The 19,898-nt window shown below is 40.2% G+C and overlaps 1 protein-coding gene across 1 annotated transcript in view; it reads left to right on the top strand.

Annotated features, from left to right (window-relative positions):
* Positions 1–19,898, top strand: part of sycp2l (synaptonemal complex protein 2-like) — a 106,262-nt gene that overhangs the window by 65,676 nt on the left and 20,688 nt on the right. Inside the window, exons 22-24 of the mRNA XM_028790826.2 lie at positions 1,392–1,514; positions 6,468–6,583; positions 18,252–18,346. Coding sequence (XP_028646659.2) covers positions 1,392–1,514; positions 6,468–6,583; positions 18,252–18,346 — 334 coding nt within the window. The remainder of the gene's footprint in view (positions 1–1,391; positions 1,515–6,467; positions 6,584–18,251; positions 18,347–19,898) is intronic.

The following is a 19,898-nucleotide window of genomic DNA, read 5'->3' as shown; positions in this document are numbered from 1 at the left end:
TGGTCTCTAGTTTTACCTAAAATTGAGGACCTTAAACTTCTCGTACGACATCTAAGATGCAAGGCTTTACTAACTCCTCACCAATAGTAAACGTTTTTTTTGATTTAGCTATTCGAATCGCAACTAAATAAGACACTTGAAGCAGTGACTTGTCACTAGTTGTCATCATTTTCATTTGACTTTTCTGCATTTTTATCTGGTCATGTAATCTTTCAAAAAAGTCCAGTGGCTTATCAGTAAAATCTCTATGTTTCCAATGCAAATGACAAGCAAGTTTGGAAGGTTTCATAGCTTCGTTTGACAGAATTTCGGAACATACTACACACAAAGGCCGTGGTGATAGTTCATTGCCAGGGGCTACAATGAAACCAAGCTTTAAATACTCTTTATTGTAATGCCTAACGTAGTTTCCTTTTCTCTTTTTGGTTTGTATTTCACATTCCGAAGTATCAACGTATCTATTTTTCTGTTTCTCTCCTAACTTGAAGCACCAGCACTAATTTTCTCCTGAATATTGTCCTTGCCTCTACTAAAAAACGTTAAAAGATTTTGCTGTTTGACTTTTTTGTCTCCATTTTGTAGGCCCTACAAATTAAAAATTAAATAAAAATTTTACGAAAGAAATAACCTGTTTTCCGTAATACTACAACAAAATATTAGAAACAAATACGTACGAACAATAAAATAAGAATTGTGTGACGTGTTATCAGCAGACGAGTGGACGCTATACTGACATTCGGCAGCCACGCACTTCATCCACCGAACAAGCATCTGACGCGGCACAGTCAACGGCATTTATTGGAGACCAGCGCCTTAGAGAAGTCTCAAATGCATGGTGAAATCTGGAAACACGATCTAAAGTAGTAGGAAAAATAGCCGCGAGAGGCGTTGTATTGGGGCTAGTAAATATTTCCGTAAATCATGGTTCAGACAAAAGTTCGCTTCTGCGTCGACTAAAAAAATGTGCTATATACTCGTGAACAGAACTGTGCATCTACATGATTCGGTCGAAATTTTTTGCGGACCGGCACTGGTCTGTGGACCACGGGTTGAAGAACACTGAATTAGACCACTCGTCGTCCTCAGAAGTTCAGTGTAACAGCAGGATAAAAGGATCTGCAAGATTCAAAACCTTCATTTCAAATTAATTCTATTCCAAATGTCCTTTGGTTTTTGTCTTTTGTTTTTTGTTTTTGATGCTTGTTTTTAATGATTACCCAGTTTTCTTTTTTGTTTATTTTGACTATCTCTTGGTTCTCTCCCATACTGTCTCTGTGTGCAGACATAACTTTACTGTGTCCTCGACTGCTGATGTCTAATTGTGTCAAATGTTCCTTTTTACATTTTGAAATTTTAATTTGTGCATCGCTTGTTGTATTTTTGTTTTTCAGCCACTAAAGATCAGAAAAGATTCAAAGATGACGCCAGTGAACATCCTGCAGAACAGCAAATGACCTCCCATCTACAGCCAACAAAACTGTTTTCATCTTCAGAAACCGGCAATGTTGCAGAAGGTACTTGTTGTTCTCCTTCTGCTTGTTCTTCTTCTTGTTCATCTTTTCCCACTTCTATGTGCCATTGATATTCCTGATCGGTTGTATCCAACAGGGGTCACGTGGTTCTTGGGATTGTGTTCCGTTTAGAAACGCAGCTCCGACTTTGAACCTGTATATGTACAGTCATATGAAAAAGTTTGGGAACCCCTCTTAATTCTTTGGATTTTTGTTTCTCATTGGCTGAACTTCCTTTTAATATCTGACATGCCTTATGGAGACAGTAGGATTTCAGCAGTGACATTAAGTTTATTGGATTAACAGAAAATATGCAATAAGCATCATAATAAAATTAGACAGGTGCATAAATGTGGGCACCTCAACAGAGATATGACATCAATACTTCGTTGAGCCTCCTTTCGTCCTCTAGACGCTGTCCTCCTATAGCCTTTGATGAGTGTCTGATTCTGGATGAAGGTATTGTTCACCATTCTTCATACCAAATCTCTCCACTTCAGTTCAATTTGATGGACAGCCTGCTTCAAATCATTCCATAGATTGTCGATGATATTCAAGTCAGGGGACTGTGACGGCCATTCCAGAACATTGTACTTCTCCCTCTGCATGAATGCCGTTGTAGATTTCCAGCTGTGTTTTGGGTCATTGTCTTGTTGGAATATCCAACCCCTGCGTAACTTCAACTTTGTGACTGATGCTTGAACATTATCCTGAAGAATTTGTTGATATTGGGTTGAATTCATCCGACCCTCGACTTTAACAAGGGCCCCAGTCCCTGAACTGGCCACACAGCCCCACAGCATGATGGAACCTCCACCAAATTTGACAGGAGGTAGCAGGTGTTTCTCTTGGAATGCAGTGTTCTTCTTCCACCATGCAAAGCGCTTTTTGTTCTGACCAGATAACTCCATTTGTGTCTCATCAGTCCAAAGCACTTTGTTCCAAAATGAATCTGACTTGTCTAAATGAGCATTGGCACACAACAAGCGACTGTTTGTTGTGTGAGTGCAGAAAGGGCTTCTTTCTCATCACCCTGCCATACAGATGTTTGAATTGTAGAACGATGTACAGATACACCATCTGCAGTGAGATGTTCTTGCAAGTCTTTGGAGGTGATCTGTGGGTTGTCTGTCACCATTCTCACAATCCTGCTCATATGCCGCTCCTGTATTTTTCTTGGCCTGCCAGACCTGCTGGGTTTAACAGCAACTGTGCCTGTGGCCTTCCATTTCCTGATTCCATTCCTTACAGTTGAAACTGACAGTTTAAACCTCTGAGATGCCTTTTTGTTGCCTTCCCCTAAACCAGGAGACTCAACAATCTTTGTTTTCAGATCTTTGGAGAGTTGCTTTGAGGATCCCATGCTGTCACTCTTCAGAGGAGAGTCAAAGGGAAGGAAGCCCAACTTGTAATTGACCACCTTAAATCCCTTTATATCTCATGATTGGACACACTTGTCTATGAAGTTCAAGGCTTAACGAGCTCATCAACCAATCAGCATTGAGCAGTGACAGGCATTCAAATCCACCAAATGACAAGGGGACCCACATTTGTGCACAGCCAGTTTTTCACATTTTATTTAATTGCATACAACTAAATACTGCGTCACTAAAAATCTTTGATTGGAAAACACCACAGTACTCCTAGGAAATGAAAGACAGACCACTGATATCTTTTATGTTGAAAGGAGAGTCAATTATTATGCAGGCTGAGAGGGGGTCACAAACTTTTTCATATGACTGTATCCATTCAGTTAACATGGCAGGAGAAATATGGTACTGAAATAGAGAGAGGATCTATTTAACTTGCATAAAAATGGATCACTCCTAAAATGCATTGAAGTAAAATTATTTTTTATACATACAAATACAGCCGAAGTGAAGCCACCGGAACAGTGCAGTTGTCTTTCAGTTCTTCAGTGGGGTCTTTGATGACTGCAGTTTCATCTTTCGGTGGAGCGAAGACATGGTTCTTGGCACAGAGTCGATATCCCATCTGGCTTTGAGGCATCTTGAGAGGCCTTACACATGCTCACTTTCTACTGACCAATACCATGTATGGATTAGTGACAAATTATCATTGTCACTATTTATATTCAGTTTGTTATGTATGGATTTGAATCTCTAAAACCCCCAATATTGCACATCCTTTCATTATCTGTGAAAAGTGCTCTTGCTCTAATCACGAACATCCCCGTCTGAAAGAATCATCCTTGGTTCAGCTAGAAAAATCTACAGACGTGGATAAATTTATTGGTCCTCTTACAGCTCCTTGAAAAAGTGCTGTATGCCTGCGGAAAAGTGACAAAATGAAACGCAGTTGTCCCTTGTGTACCTTTGTGCCTTTGACGTGTTGTCGAGAAAAGCAAAGCAAGTGTGACCATAAATCAAATTTTGCTTATTCTACATACATCTTCTAAAATGGCCTGCACACGATTGTTGTGAAATCTAGAAAAGATCTTAAATAATTGGATTCAAGTGATTCTTCAAAGTAGCGGTTTTCTCAAATTTGTATTGCACACGTGTCCAGTCGTTCACTCGGTCATTCAGTTGATTTAAGTGGAGACAAGTCATCACTCTGCTGTTTGTTGTCATTGCGTATCTCACACTAAACATGGAGCTGAGAAAGCAAAAGGGAGAGTTGTCTGAGGAGATCAGAAAGAGCAGCATGTTAAGGTCCAAGACTGGAAGACCACCATCTCACAGTTGCAAATATTATGAAGAATTTGATGGTCCATGGGACTGTGGCCAACCTCCCTGGATGTGGCCGCAAGAAGAAAATCGATGTTAAAAATGAACAAAAGGACAGTGAGAATGGTGGACAAATAGCCAAGGACACCTTCCAAAGACATACAAGCTGAACTCCAAGGTCGAAGTCCTTCACAGCACACCATCCATTGCTTTTTGAATGGAAGAAGACCCACTGTTGAAAAATCAAAAAGCCGGGCTAAAATTTGCTGAAATGCATAGTGACAGGCCGCAATGACTTTTGGGGAAAAAATCCTTGGGACTGATGAGAGAAAATTGGAGCTTTTTGTCAAGTCACATCAGCTCGATGTCCACAGATAAGAAAACCTGAAGCTTTCAAAAGAAAGAACACCAAGACCTACTATGAAACATGGAGGAGGCTTGGTGAAGTTTTGGGGCTGCTTTGCTGCATCTGGCATGGGGTGCCTCGAGTCTGTGCAAGGAACACCTAAATGTCAAGGCCATCAAGACATTCTGGAGTTTAACATCCTGCCCAGTGTCAGAAAGCTCTTCTTCAGTCGTAGGTCATGGACCCTCCATCAGGATAAGGAGCCAAACCACACAACAAAAAGCACCCAAGAATGGCCAAGAACACAACATTGGACTCTTCTGAAATGGTCTTCTAGGAGCCCTGATTTGAATCCCTTTGAATATCTTATGGAAAGAACTGAAACGTGCAGTCTGCAGAAGACCCCCATCACACCTGACACAACTGGAGCAGTTAGCTCAGGATGAGTGGGCCGAACGACCTGTGGACAAGTGCAGACGTCTCATGGAGAGCTCCAGGAATCACTTGTGTGAAGGGATTGCAAACTCTAAAGGTCGTACCACCAAATATGAGATGAAGAGTCCCATCACTTTTGTCCATGCCATTTTTAAATGTGTGATTATTTGAAATATTCTGTTAAATTCAAACTATAAGGAAAAAAATCTGAATTTAAGTATGGAATAAACAGTGATGGCTGTCAATTGGAGGTTTCTTTTTTTGTGGAGGGGTCCCAATAAATTTTTTCACTTTTGCTGAACATAAATCATCAAAGATATATTTTTCAACTCTGGTTAAAATCGGCCATCTTCATACAGCTCAGACCTGCACCTCCTTTAAATTCAGACCCTTTTCCTTCAAATCTTCTTTTACTACTTCCCTCCACCTTTGCTTCAGTCTCTCCTTCTCTTTCTTGTAGCCATTTCCATCACTCTCTTGCCCACATATATTCCTTGTCTCTCCTGTACCACCACAACCTCCCTTCTAGTACTTTCTTAAACGTCTCTCCCACTTTTGTTGCATCCTCTGATGATCTCCTTTCTTATTCTGTCCTCTTTAGTGACTCCACGCCTTCATCTCAACATTCTCATTTCTGCCACATCCAAGTTCTTCTCCTGCACTCCCTTTACTTCCCACCTTGTCTCTTCTCCGTTCATCACTGCTGGTTTTAATAACCTGACCTTTATCCTTTTGCCTTAAACCTTAGACCACACAATAAAACCTGATACCTCCTTCCAATGAGTCCATTCATATCTCTGCATCCGATTCTCCACATCGGGCCACCAATGGTCCTGGATATTTAAATTTATCAACTCTTTTCAATGGCTCTCCTTGCAGGTTAACTTCTGAGTCCTGATCATCATTAAACCTCAAATATTCTTTTGTCTTCCTTTTTGTCTTCTCTTCCAAGCTCTTCTTCATTCTTCCAACTTCCTCTCCGCTTCCTGTTTTCTGATGTCACATAACACAATGTCATCCCTGCATCAGGGTGATTGGTCTTTGATACCACGAGTCAACATCTATAAGACTTTGCATCCTTAATCTGATTATGAAGACCCACTGGTGCTGACCTTCTCTAACTGGGATCTTGTCTCTTACCCCGACATTTATATTTAACCGGAGTTCTCACTCCCTCATTAACATCTTGATGTTGCAGAAGGTACCATGGCTGCTTTATTTAGGCCAGAGGTTTTAATATATTATTAATTAAAGGAATATTTTGTTATTTCTCAATGGGTTTTTGAAAATCCCAGGTTTCCACATATTGGGAGGTTCATCCCAAATCACAGTGCGGAGATTACGTTATGAGTTAAGTTGTTTGGGGAGGTGTCCTGCACTGAACTTCTCATGTTGTTTTTCTGTCAATTATGTCATGAAACCTTCTCTCCTTTGTTTGCTAACATTAAACCCTCAATTCCTGCTTCATCCCTCTTGCTGTCGTAGATGAGTATGTCTCAGATGCGGTGCTTTATGAGGACTCGGACTCTGGAACCGAAGGGGGTACCAGTATAATCGCTGCCTTTGAAAACTTCAACCAAGAGCTCCGGAAGAAGTTCTGGGTAATCACTTTCTCTTGGCTCCTGAATGAATCAATTTACTTCCTCAAAGGTTGTACTTGTGTTTTCACGCGATGTCATTATTAGTTCTGGTCTCATCACCATTGTATTTTTAATCTGTATTTAACTTTTAAAAGATCTGATTTGTTGTTTATGGATTTTCAATCCATGTCTTTTGGGGCTAATTTTTTATTTATTTATTTTTTGTCCCAGGGCTGAATATTTTTCCAAAACACTGTTTTATAAAAAGCACACAAGCAATGGTTTCACACAGAAATCAACATAAAATGCTTATTTTCCGCGTGCGCACTTTACCGTTTGTGTATTCTTCCACGTGCAGTTTTTCCCGTGTGTCACTCTGTTTTATGTTCCTTGAGCCTCTACAGGATGTAAATTCACATACTTATTACATACCCGTTTGTCTCATCGCTCGTGAGCTAAAAGGCACTTTCTGGAAAATAAACCCTTGAAGTAGTTGAGGGACTGGCAATCCGTAATGTCCACTAGTGCGCCATGTCATTTGGCTTGACTCCCACTGATATACGTCAATCTAGTTCTCCCAGTGCGAACGTTGCAGTAGTAGTAGTACACAAGTGTGTCAGCTGGTGCAGGTACCTGTCTTTCATTTTTAATTTCCAGATTGTTTGCATCAAAATCAGAGTTTGATAATTGTCTGTGTAGTCCTCCCAGGAAAACCATTACCATATGCGTATCAGCTGCACGATCAGCTTGGGACTGATCAGCTGATGCAGGTAGTTGACTTTTGTTTTCGACCTTCAGATCGGTTGTATTAAATTTTGATAAATTGGAGTCCGATTTAGCAATAATACATAAAAATAAAGAAATAATACTCCGAGATTATTTCGCTTTCCTCTCTCGACTGATGACGCTGCCATTCTAGATGTTATTTACTCTACGCTACTCACACCCACGTAGGGATTCGATGTCAAGTCAATGAATCCCCGAAAGAAGCGCACGGGAAATAACCGCACACGGAAAAAAACAGATGCGAGAAAAACTGCACATGGAAGAATACGCGTACGGTAAAGTGCGCACGCAGAAAAAAGCACACAGCAGCGACATATAACTATTACAAATATATAAAATATACTCCACCTATACTGCTATACATTTTTTATTATAATAAAACAATGACTGGTTTGCTCTTGTACAATGTCTCCGTTCTTCACTTTCATTAAGGCATGGCACTTTGTTGATCAATTCTCACGGCACCTCCAAGTATCTATTCCATTTGTTGTGCGAAAATGCAGATATTCAGATCCCTTGTAACCGAGAATTTGCTTGCCTTTCTGACTGGTTGAAAACTTCATCTCGCTTATTGCCTTGCTCGAAAGTTAGGGAAGATTAAAGAAAACTCTAACTGTGTGGCCTATTTATAGGATGACCTTTACTTACTTCCCATAATCAAAACTATAAAACCCTAATTTGCCTACCTGTGGAATAAGAAGGTATAATATAAATTCTGAAAACTATTGTAAAGTATAATAATTTCCTAGAAATGGTAATTTAGGCACAACAATAACAGTAATAAAAGGATTAATGACTATTTTATTTTATGGACCATCCAACAGCCCACTGCCCCAATTAGCACAAATTAAAACTTACAAGCTTATAAATACGTTTAGTGAACAATTATACAATTTCGTTAATTGCAATGTATAATATAACATTTTTTTCTTCTTTGCATATACACCTTTGCCGTATGCGCATTTATCCACGTGCGCACGCATTTTTCCATGTGTGGTTATTTCCCGTGCGCTTTTTTCCTCTGCGCTTCTTTCCAGTCACCCAAGTCAACAAGCCTTACAGTTCTTCTAGTAAAGATAGGCCACCTGTAACATATCAGTGAGTTTTATCGATGTTTGTTTGCAGCATTTATCGCCCTTTGCCCTTGTAGTTGACATTGCCCTTAACCCCTTGTGTTGAGAAAAGTCGACATCCGCCCTATCAGAATTAATTTCTATTCATCTTTTGACGGATATGAAATGAGTGGAACTGTACTCCACCCTGTGGCATCAAACAAAAGGCAGAAAACTATTCTGCCCACAGCAGTAGGATGTCAGGCCACATGGGCTAATCGTTGAGGACCGGAACCAAAATAGCACACACAGAGATCAAAATCAGAGAGACTAAAGAATCGGTCATCAAAAGCCGAACATGACTATGAAAACGCGCTCCAAAAACCCTCACCAGAAATAAAAATGGTCATGAATGCTTTCAAAATTGGACCCAAGCCTGTCTTTCAGAGCTTATCCACAAACTTAGACGAGGATCTCAGTGATGTCACGTGAGGTGACTTTTGGGAAGTGTGACCTAGCAACTGAGACATAAAATGGTAGTGGCATAGATAAATGGATAGAACTTTATTTGTCCCAGGGGAAAAAAAATTAACCTTTTTAACAAAAGCTCTTCATAGACATAAACACATAAATAGGCAGATAAATATATATATATAAAATATATACACACACACACAATGGTCTGAACAGACAACAGGATAACTAAAAAGGAAGAAAATTAAAAAGAATAAACTTCAGACTTGGTAGTCCCAACCCCAGTGAGGAGCTCACTATACAGGTGTATTGCTGTTAATATAAAGGACCCCCAGTTGTGTTTCTTCACACACTTCTGCTGATTCATTGGCTGAAAGTCTTCAGTGTTGGTGTGTCACAGACAGGATGTGCAGCATTGTTCATAATGGCACTGTTTTCTTTTTTTAAATTCTTTCCTCCACTTCTTCCTCCGTCCTGTCCAGAGTGCGTCCCACAACTGAGCCTGCCATTTTTAATTAGCTTGTTGATTCGGTGGGCCGCTCTTGAACTGATGGTACCAGCCCAACCCACCACACTGACCATCAAAGAGTTGTAGAAGATGTGCAGGATGCCACTTCCTACATTAAAGGAACGCAGTCTCTTAAGAAAAAAATAAAGAACCTGAAATCGCCGCTGTCAAGCTAAATTTCAAACCGTAAACTAATCCAGAATTGAAGTCATACTGAAGGTTTCTTTGTTTGCTCTGCTCTGCCCTGCCCTACATGAGATTAAAATACAGAATACTAAATCCAATCCACTCAGAGCAGTAAAATAATAAAACTAACATTTTTTTATTAATTTTTTTTTTTTTTTGTATATCACTGTTCATATGCAGGCACAGAAATCCGTGAACAATTCTCGGTTAAAATGCAAGTATCGATTTATACAGGGTGGCGCAGGGCAATGGGAAATTTTTCAATTGACGTTCAATGCACGAATAAACACATTACAACGTACATTTAATGATGTATTGTACAGGATATGCAATTAATGATGTCAATCAATATTCATTTTACATTTTGAAGAAAACATCATGAAGGTGGTGTCCATTTTTCTGTCCAAATTCTGACAGCCTGTTGTGGAAATTCTGCATTGCTCGACGAAATACGTCAAGAGGAATGCCAGCGATTTTCCTCTTCAATCTTCCTTTCTAGTTCAGCAATGACTGCAGGACATGTGCACAGAATGCGAGATCTGTGGCTCTCAAAGGTAATGGAATGTCACCGTTGTGTGAAATGACGCTCCTTTCAAACAATTGTTGAATAGCTGTCATCAATTGTCGGCCAGTATGCGCAGTGGTGTGTCCACCTGGAGACTTCTTTTTTTAGGGCTGAACCCGTTTCTTCGAAATTATGCACCCATGTTGTAATCGCATGAGCAGACGGGACACAATCATGACGTCCTAACTGTTAATGACACAGAAATTCCCCTTTGCGTAGCAGTCACGCTATCACCATTCTTATTAAAGGCTTTCACAGTGAATGCTCATTGCACACCACTCCTCTGCTCCATTATAACTAATGGCGAGGGGTTCTGAACAAGGTCACGTTGGTTGTAAACAACTGCCGATGCCCAAGGGTCGCCAACACCTAGTTCCAAAATTTCCCATTTCCCTGCACCACCCTGTACCAGTCGCTGAATATAGAGCTGGTACATATGTAATATAGATTTGTGAAAACGCACAGAAGACATTGATTAAACACAAATAGAATCCAACAATATCTGTCCATTAATTAATTCATGAACTATGTCCAGTTGACAATGGAGATTAAAATCGTAAAAGACAAAGTCAAACACACAACGTTAGAGTCCTGGCCACCTACTCCCTCCTGGGTTTTCAATAGTGAAGTCTGTGCTGGCTGTCCAGTTTGAGGAAAGACTCTTTCTCTCTGATGATACCAAGGTGACTTTTCCATATGCAGGAGAGCAGTGGCACCAAGTGCCATATCGAGATACCAAGAAGAGAAACACAATAGAGGAAGGTTAGTAATGATTGTATTGCTTGCAATTCAGTGCCAATGACTAACAAACAGAAATGCAGTCTGCACCACTAATCAGCAGCTCTAGTCAGGGTATGCCAGGCAAGTCGAGCGTCTTCAGTATGAGATTGAAAGCACATCTCGTGTATTAGTAGGTAGTTCAGTGCACAGCTTCATGGTCCTGTAACTAAATGCTCAACCTTACACTGTTATTTTACTAATCTCTGAAATCTTAACTAATATATATTATATAATATATGTATAATATATAATAATAATAATAATAATTTATATATATATATATATATATATATATATATATATATATATATATATATAATACACATATACATACAGTTGGGTCCATAAATTTTGGAACAAAGACAACTTTTGTCTAATTTTGATTCTGTACATCACCACAATGAATTTTAAATGAAACAACTCGGATGCAGTTGAAGTGCAGACTTTCAGCTTTAATTCAGTGGGGTGAACAAAACGATTGCATAAAAATGTGAGGCAACTAAAGTTGTCATTATGGGGTGTTGTGTGTAGAATTCTGAGGGAAAAAAAATGAATTTAATCCATTTTGAAATAAGGCTGTGACATAACAAAATGTGGATAAAGTGATGCGCTGTAATTACCCTGATCTACATGCTGTCAAATGAACGAACCACACGCCGTGGCGCAACGTTAGAGGCTTTGCCTCTGGTGCTGACGTCCGAGGTTCGATTCCTTGAGAGGGGGGTGCAGTGAGTGTGCACGCCTGATGAGCCCAGAATACTGTTTGCATTATTTGACAGTAAAGTATTTCAACCAAGATATACGAGGGGGGACCCAAAAATAACCGGAATTTTGTTGTTGTTAGGTTGATACTTGAAGTACAGGGTTGGGCCGCTAGGGCGATCTAGTTACACTCCTCACAAGTCAGTCTGCCAAGTGCCCTCAGTCTGGAAGGTTGTGCTTGTGTTCAGTGAACTTTTTTGTAAAAGTAGTTTTGCGCAACAGTGTGAGAAGGAAATGCCCTGATTTGTGGGAGTCGGGTGATTGGTTCTTTCATCATGACAACGCTCCATCTCACACTGCTCTCAGCATTCGCCAATTTTTGGCAAGAAACGGTATGACAACCCTGAATCACGTCAAAGAGGTAAAACAAGAAACGACCAGAGCATTAATGGGCATTACTTCAGACGAATTTAAAAAATGTTTCAAACAATGGAACAAACGGTTAGATAAGTGTATTTCCACCAATGGAGAGTACTTTGAAGGAGACTAATTGTAGTTTGTACAGAAAATTAAATTAAACACGTTTTAAAAATATTTCCGGTTATTTTTGGGTCCCCCCTCGTATATACATCCTCTTTAATAAAATCCCTGTGTGCATCCAGGTGTCCGTGTGTATGTGTGTCTTCTGGTGAAGTGCACATGCGCGGGGCACGGTGCAATGCGCGATATTACTGTCAGAGAAAGTTAGAGGCGTTTTACGGAAATACAAACCAGTATTACTGTGACAGGAATTTAAAGGTACACAATACAGTGACGCATATTACAGCCACATACAAGCCAGTATTACTGTCAGAGGAGATTAAAGGCATATTACGGACGTATAAGCCAGCGGACGTACAAGACAGCATTACTGTCACAGGAAATTAAAGACACACAATACACGGCGGCAGCCCATGAAGAACGGTCAGCTCAGCAAGTAAACATCAACAAAAGAAAGGCTGAAAGAAAGAAAAATACGACCAACAAATAGAATGAGGTCAAAGTCCCTTGCCATGTAATATAGAATGTTCCTACTAATGTTTATGCACTACTGTTCTAGCGCCCGTTATTGTAACGGGCTTAATGACTAGTATATGTATGTATATATATAATATATTTTAATATATAATCAATTGTAACTATACAACAGTTAGTCAAACGTCTGCACTTTATTGATCATTTTTTTTGGGTTTGCTGTTCAGCTTTCCCGATAGAAACATTAGAACAATCTGGACAAGAACAGGCCATTGAGCTCTCAAAGCTCGCCAGTCCTGTCCACTTAATTCTTCTAAGATATTATCAAGTCGAGTTTTGAAAGTCCCTAAAGTCCTTGGTTGGAAATTTCATGCGTTTGTGTAAAGAAAAACTTCCTAATGTTTTTGCAAAATTTCCCCTTAACGAGTTTCCAATGGTGTCCCCGTGTTCTTGATGAACTCATTTTAAAGTCACCGTCTCGATCCACTGGACTCATTCCTTTCACCATTTTAAACACTTCACTTATGTCTCCTTTTCATCCTTTTTTGCCTTAACGGTAAAGACTCAGATCTTTTAATCCTTCATCATAACTCTTCCCCTGTAGCCCTGGAATCAGCCTCGTTGCTCTTCTCTGGACTTTCTCTAGTGCTGTTATGTCTTTATGGAGACCAAAACTGCACCCAGGAGTCCAGATGAGGCCTCACCAGCTTGAGCAGAACCTCCTTGGACTTGTACTGCACACATCAAGGCACTATATAACCTAATGTGAGCCATAATGGCCTCTGCACACTATCTGGCAGCTGAGCATGTTGAGTCCACTGCAACTCCTAAATCTTTCTTGTAAGGCGTATTTAAATTTTCAAATCTCCCATTGTGTATTCAGACCTCCTTCCTACATGTAATATTTTTACCTGTCCAGGTCCCTCTGTGATGATTCTCATGGTGTGTCTGTGGTCACAAGGCTAAAGTTTTATTTCTTTTATGCCGGACAGTTGTTTGGGGCTTTTTCTTGACCATAGTGAGGATTCTCCTGTCATCAGCAGTGGAGGTCTGCCTTAACCCACTAGTCCCTGTGTGATTACTGAGCTCACCAGTGCATTCTTTATTCTTCATGACATTCCAGACCATTGATTTATGTCTCCCTAAAGTTTCACTGATGACTATTATGGTTTTATTCTTGTTTGTTCACCCTCAAAATGGCTTCTTTGACTTTCATCGGCCCAGCTCTTGTCTTCATGTTGAATAATGGCAAGTATAGAAGCAAGCTGAAGTATCTTATTAAGCACTGAAACCCACCTAAGAAATCAAACACCTGTGATGCCAGTTGTCCCAGCATTATGGTGCATTGAAATGGGGGGCCATATGAAAAAAGTGTTGGGTAATTTGAAATGTCTGCAAATCCCCTTCAATGAAATTCTGCAATGTGCACTTTGATCAAAACGTCTGAGTTGTTTGATTTGTAATTTCAAACTGTGGAGCAGAGTGGGGGACATCAAGGCTTAAAGAGTCTTTGTCCCAAACATTATGTAGATCACTCTGTAATTTAACTATAGTGAGAAACTTCAGCCAAGTCAAAAGAAGATAATCTATTGCAATATTTTGTCATTGCTGAATTGTAAAGTTTTAAAAGAAAAAAGAATTGCAAAGTCATCGGTAGTGATGAGCTGCAGATTTTTGGGGAACTGAATTCTCACCAAAACATTTGAGTTTTGCTTCACACAGCCAGCAAAGTTTCTGTAACTGACACAGGACAAAAGGTGTTTAGTTCCTTTCCAGGTCTTGGAGCCTTTCTAGACTCTTGTAACCAGAATGATCCCCCAGCCCCAAAAGAGCCACTCACAGTAGCCAATCGGTGAGGGTGATAAAGGTATGCTCCTCCTCTCCCAGGTACCAGTCACATGATGCCTTCTTCACTTATTTGATCCACACTGAAGGTAAGGATAGTGGATTATATTGTGCTGTGCTACGGTTGGCAACTACGTCTGTCTGTCGTGCCCACATTGGTGATTAGATGAGTTTATACGCCATTGTGCTTTAGTAGAAGGCTCTGCCTCACACGAGTATTAATGAGTTACCTTAACATGTGGCAAAACACAGAAATGTTCATGTTTTTTGCAGCATTACTTAATATCATCCACTAGGTGGTAGAATATCATCTTGAGGGTTATTTGAGCCAAATGCTGTAACACGGATCATTATGCATCATCCGACTCTGACTCGGGGATAACCATATTTACTAAAAATCTGAGCCCTAGTCACACTTAGATTTAATGCCAAGGAGGTTAATTTGGGTATTAACATCCTTTACATGTTTTAGAACTCTGTGATGGCCAATGTACTGTGCTAGGATTTTAACATCACATCAAGAGAGGCGGTGGTAGTGGAGAAGAGAATGAAAACCAAAATAGTCGACATTATGAATAATGCTGCACATCGTCTCTGTGACACACTAGAATTGAGAACTTTTCATTAACAGAAGTGTGTCAAGATGTCATATGAAAAAGTTTGGGAACCTCTCTCAGCCTGTATAATAATTGACTCTCCTTTCAACAAAAAAGATAACAGTGGTCTGTCTTTCATTTCCTAGGAACATCTGAGTACTGCAGTGTTTTCTGAACAAAAATTTTCAGAGAAGCAGTATTTAGTTGTATGAAATTAAATCAAATGTGAAAAACTGGCTGTGCACAAATGTGGGTCCCCTTGTAATGTTGCTGATTTGAATGCCTGTCACTGCTTAATGCTGATTACTGGCAACACCAAATTGGTTGGATGAGCTCGTTTAAGCCTTGAACTTCATAGACAGGTGTGTCCAATCATGAGATATAAGGGGATTTAAGGTGGTCAATTGCAAGTTGTGCTTCCGTCTCTTTGACTCTCCTCTGAAGAGTGACAGTATGGGATCCTCAAAGCAACTCTCAAAAGATCTGAAAACAAAGATTGTTCAGTCTCCTGGTTTAGGGGAAGGCTATAAAAAGCAATCTCAGAGGTTTAAACTGTCAGTTTCAACTGTAAGGAATGGAATCAGGAAATGGAAGGCCACAGGCACAGTTGCTGTTAAACCCAGCAGGTCTGGCAGGCCAAGAAAAATACAGGAGCAGCATATGAGCAGGATTGTGAGAATGGTGACAGACAACCCACAGATCACCTTCAAAGACCTGCAAGAACATCTTGCTGCAGATGGTGCATCTGTACATCGTTCTACAATTCAGCGCAATCTGCACAAAGAACATCTGTATGGCAGAGTGATGAGAAAGAAGCCCTTTCTGCACTCACGCCACAAACAGAGTTGCTTGTTGTATGCCAATGCTCATTTAGACAAGCCAGATTCATTTTGGAACAAAGTGCTTTGGACTGATGAGACAAAAATGGAATTATTAGGTGATAACAAAAAGCGCTTTGCATAACGGAAGAAGAACACCACATTCCAAGAAAAACACCTGCTACCTACTGTCAAATTTGGTGGAGGTTCCATCATGCTGATGGGCTGTGTGGCCAGTTCAGGAACTGGGGCCCTTGTTAAAGTCGAGGGTCAGATGAATTCAACCCAATATCAACAAATTGTTCAGGATAATGTTCAAGCATCAGTCACAAAGTTGAAGTTATGCAGGTGTTGGATATTCCAAAAAGTCAATGACCCAAAACACAGTTGGAAATCTACAAAGGCATTCATGCAGAGGGTGAAATACAATGTTCTGGAATGGCCGTCACAGTCCCCTGACTTGAATATCATCGAAAATCTATGGGATGGTTTGAAGCAGGCTGTCTATCAAGTTGAACTGAAGTGGAGAGATTTTGTATGAAGAATGGTCAACAATACCTCCATCCAGAATCAGACACTCATCAGAGGCTATAGGAGGACAGCGTCTAGAGCAGTGGTCCCCAACCTTTTTGACAGCAAGGACCACTTTATTAGATGCAAATTTTTCTACGGACCGGTCGGGGGAGGGGGGCAGTTTTATACACAATTTACATAACATTTCTTTTATTATTAAGTTATTAAGCAGTTCGCATACGTTTGCAACCTGAGATTTTTCTTCTTTTTTTGCATATAACAAAGACATATGCTTTGCATTTGCCATTCCAACAGATTGCACATCACAAACATTAACACTGTTATCGTTTTTCTCGTGTCTGCCGTTTCTATAGGAGGGTGACAATGAGTTAAATTCCAATGGATGTTTTTCAAATGTTGACAAGCAATAAGTAAAAGGAATCACTGAAAACCACAGAAAACAAAACAGCAAAAAAAAAAAACAGTACGAGGAAAGTTCGAAGAAAGAATTTTTTTACAATGTTTCTGTTTGGGGATCGTTGTACAAACGTGCACAACTGAGCTGCGACCACAGATCTAACTGCTCTGTGGATGATTCATTCAGGCATTTCAAGGTCACTTCGTTGTAATGAAAGCATCTGCTGAATGTACTTCGTAGTAACGCGATTTCTATAGACTCGTGTCATATGGGGAAACTGTCGGGACCGTAACAATACTTTGTTGTAATACTCTCTCACCTCGGTCTCTCTCCTCTCTCTGCGCCGCTGCAAAGCCCCGCCCGCCAAGCGTTGTGAAAAGTCTGAGTGAGTCTCCGTTGCCGGCAGTTCTCTTGCGGCCCGGCTGTCAGACGGCTGCGGCCCGGTAGTGGGTCGTGGACCGGTGGTTGGGGACCCCTGGTCTAGGGGACAAAAGGAGGCTCAACTAAGTATTGATGTCATATCTCTGTTGGGGGGCCCACATTTATTCACCTGTCTAATTTGGTTATGATGCATATTTTCTGTTAATCCAATAAACTTAATATTACTGCTGAAATCCAACTGTTACCATAAGGCATGTCAGATATTAAAAGGAAGTTGCTATTTTGAAAACTCAGCCAATGAGAAACAAAAATCCAAAGAATTAAGAGAGGCTCCCAAACTTTTTCATATGAATGTACTATTCCATCCCCAAACACTGTATTAGTGAGGCTTCTCTCCTAAGACCCTGTCTCCTCCTTCATCTCCCCATTGGTTGTAGTGAACGTGGACAGATAGCCTTGACTTTCTTGGCGAGTAAAGCTAAGAATCCAAATACTTTAATGTAGATTTCTGGCAAGAAGTCATACACAGTATTAGGATGTGAAAATCTTTGACAACTTAAAGGTAAAAGGAAGATAATTTCCTTAACCTAAAATACAATATGGCGGAAAATAAAGCAATGACTAAAACGGCACCAGTAGCAAAAAGGGAGCTAGGGACATATCAATATGTATTAAATTAAAATGGGGTATGGGGTTAGGAATGTACCAGACAGTCCAGTAACAATATTAACACAGGCTGTAGCAGTACATCAGGGCATCACGACTTTTATATTGCCTCACACCCGACTGCTCTCTTATCTTTAGCAAAGTCAGAAGTATTTCTCTTTTTTTTTATAATTCTTGTATATATTTGAGGTGGTGGTTGTTGTGGATTGTTAGCATATCTTGAGCTTTTCTAGAACGCTAACCTTTCCCCTTGGGACAAATAAAGTTCTACCTGTTTCTCTGTCTGTCCATGTCTGAAAATGCACCTTACATAGGAGATTTCAGGAAGGGGGGTAAGGCTGTAATCTTATTGATTTTGATTTATTTTTTACCTTCTTGCTTCTAGGCCAGGCACAGAAGGATGGAATTGCAAACCCAGCGAGCCCTCAAAGTTTCAAAGCATACCATATCTGACATGTTGAGCCACTTGCATCAGTGCAGGTAAGTTGGTTAAGAAGTGAATACACTTTACTGTTTAAAAAAAAATCACACAGGGACTAGTGGGCCACAGCAGACCATCCAAAAAAAATAAATAAATACAATTAGAAAGTTGGCTTAACTACATAACGAGAAAACTCCACAAAATGTATCCATAGCCCCACAAGAGGAGGGATGACTGTAAACCCTTAGCTTGTGTTTATAAAAAAAAAAAAAAAAAAAGCAAATAAAGAATCTTTGTAAATGAAGGATTAGAAGAAAATAGAAATATACAAACAAAACATCCAGAAGAACAAAAATAGGCAAACACGAAATCCTTAAACAGAAGCAAGAAAGTCACAAAAACCAGTAAGTAAATCCAATAATGCTGCCAATACGATATTCCAAACACAGATTTGACCTGAAATAGCCAGTGGGAGGGCTCTGGAGTGGTGATGTCAGGGTGTCCCCGCCCCTGGTGGCTCCACCCACAAAGCAGGGGGAATGGAAGTGCAATTAAAGAGACAATACTCAATTGTGAACATAAAAAAAATGAAAAATAATAAATTAAAAATGAACTCCTGGAGCCTATCTAAGAACATTAATGTCAAATTCACATAAATGCCTGCTTAGTTTGAATAGAATATCAGTTTCCCATAATTTATTATATCATTTTTATTTTGCCCTTGTAAGCTAGCATGTAGTACAGTAGAACTTTCTTAGCTATTCCTGTAAAGACATTGTGCCAGTTAGGAAATGGCCTCACTACTCAAACCATGGACTGTTAGATTAACTTACAAGCAGAACTTTGGCAGACATGTTTCTGTCCATGTTACAAACATTTTATAAGCTTTTTCTGACCGTATGAACTTTTGAAGTTATGGCTGTATGACTGCTTATGTAGAGAACTGCTACAAGATGCCTAAGCCTTCAACAGAATTTTCCCTTATACAAGAAATGTTCCCTATTGTTGTTGTTCTTCTTCTTTCGGCTGCTCCCATTAGGGGTTGCCACAGCAGGTCATCTTCTTCCATATCTTCCTGTCCTCGTCATCTTCCTCTGTCACCCCCATCACCTGCATGTCCTCTCTCAGCACATCCATAAACCTTTTCTTAGACCTTCCTCTTCTCCTCTTCCCTGGCAGCTCTATCCTTAGCACCCTTCTCCCAATATACTCGGCATCACTCCTCTGCTCATGTCCAAACCAACGCAATCTCACCTCTCTGACTTTGTCTCCCATCGTCCCACCTGAGCTGACCCTCTAATGTCCTCATTTCTAATCCTGTCCATCCTCATCACACCCAATACAAATCTTAGCATCTTTAACTCTGCCACCTCCAGCTCTGTCTCCTGTGCCACCGTCTCCAGCCCATATAACATAGCTGGTCTCACTACCATCCTGTAGACCTTCCCTGTCACTCTTGCTGATCTCTGTCTGTCACAAATTACTCCTGACACTCTTCTCCACCCACTCCACCCTGTCTGCACTCTCTTTTTCACCTCTATTTCTCTATGAATTGCTTTTGCTTTGAATTTTACTAAAATTTTTAAAATGAAGATATTTGGATTGTGGAAT

The sequence above is a fragment of the Erpetoichthys calabaricus genome, chromosome 6, assembly GCF_900747795.2.
Source record: "Erpetoichthys calabaricus chromosome 6, fErpCal1.3, whole genome shotgun sequence".
NCBI classification, from domain to species: Eukaryota; Metazoa; Chordata; class Cladistia; order Polypteriformes; family Polypteridae; genus Erpetoichthys; species Erpetoichthys calabaricus.
The sequence above is the reverse complement of the archived record's forward strand: the minus strand, read 5'-3'. Positions and strand labels throughout refer to the sequence as shown.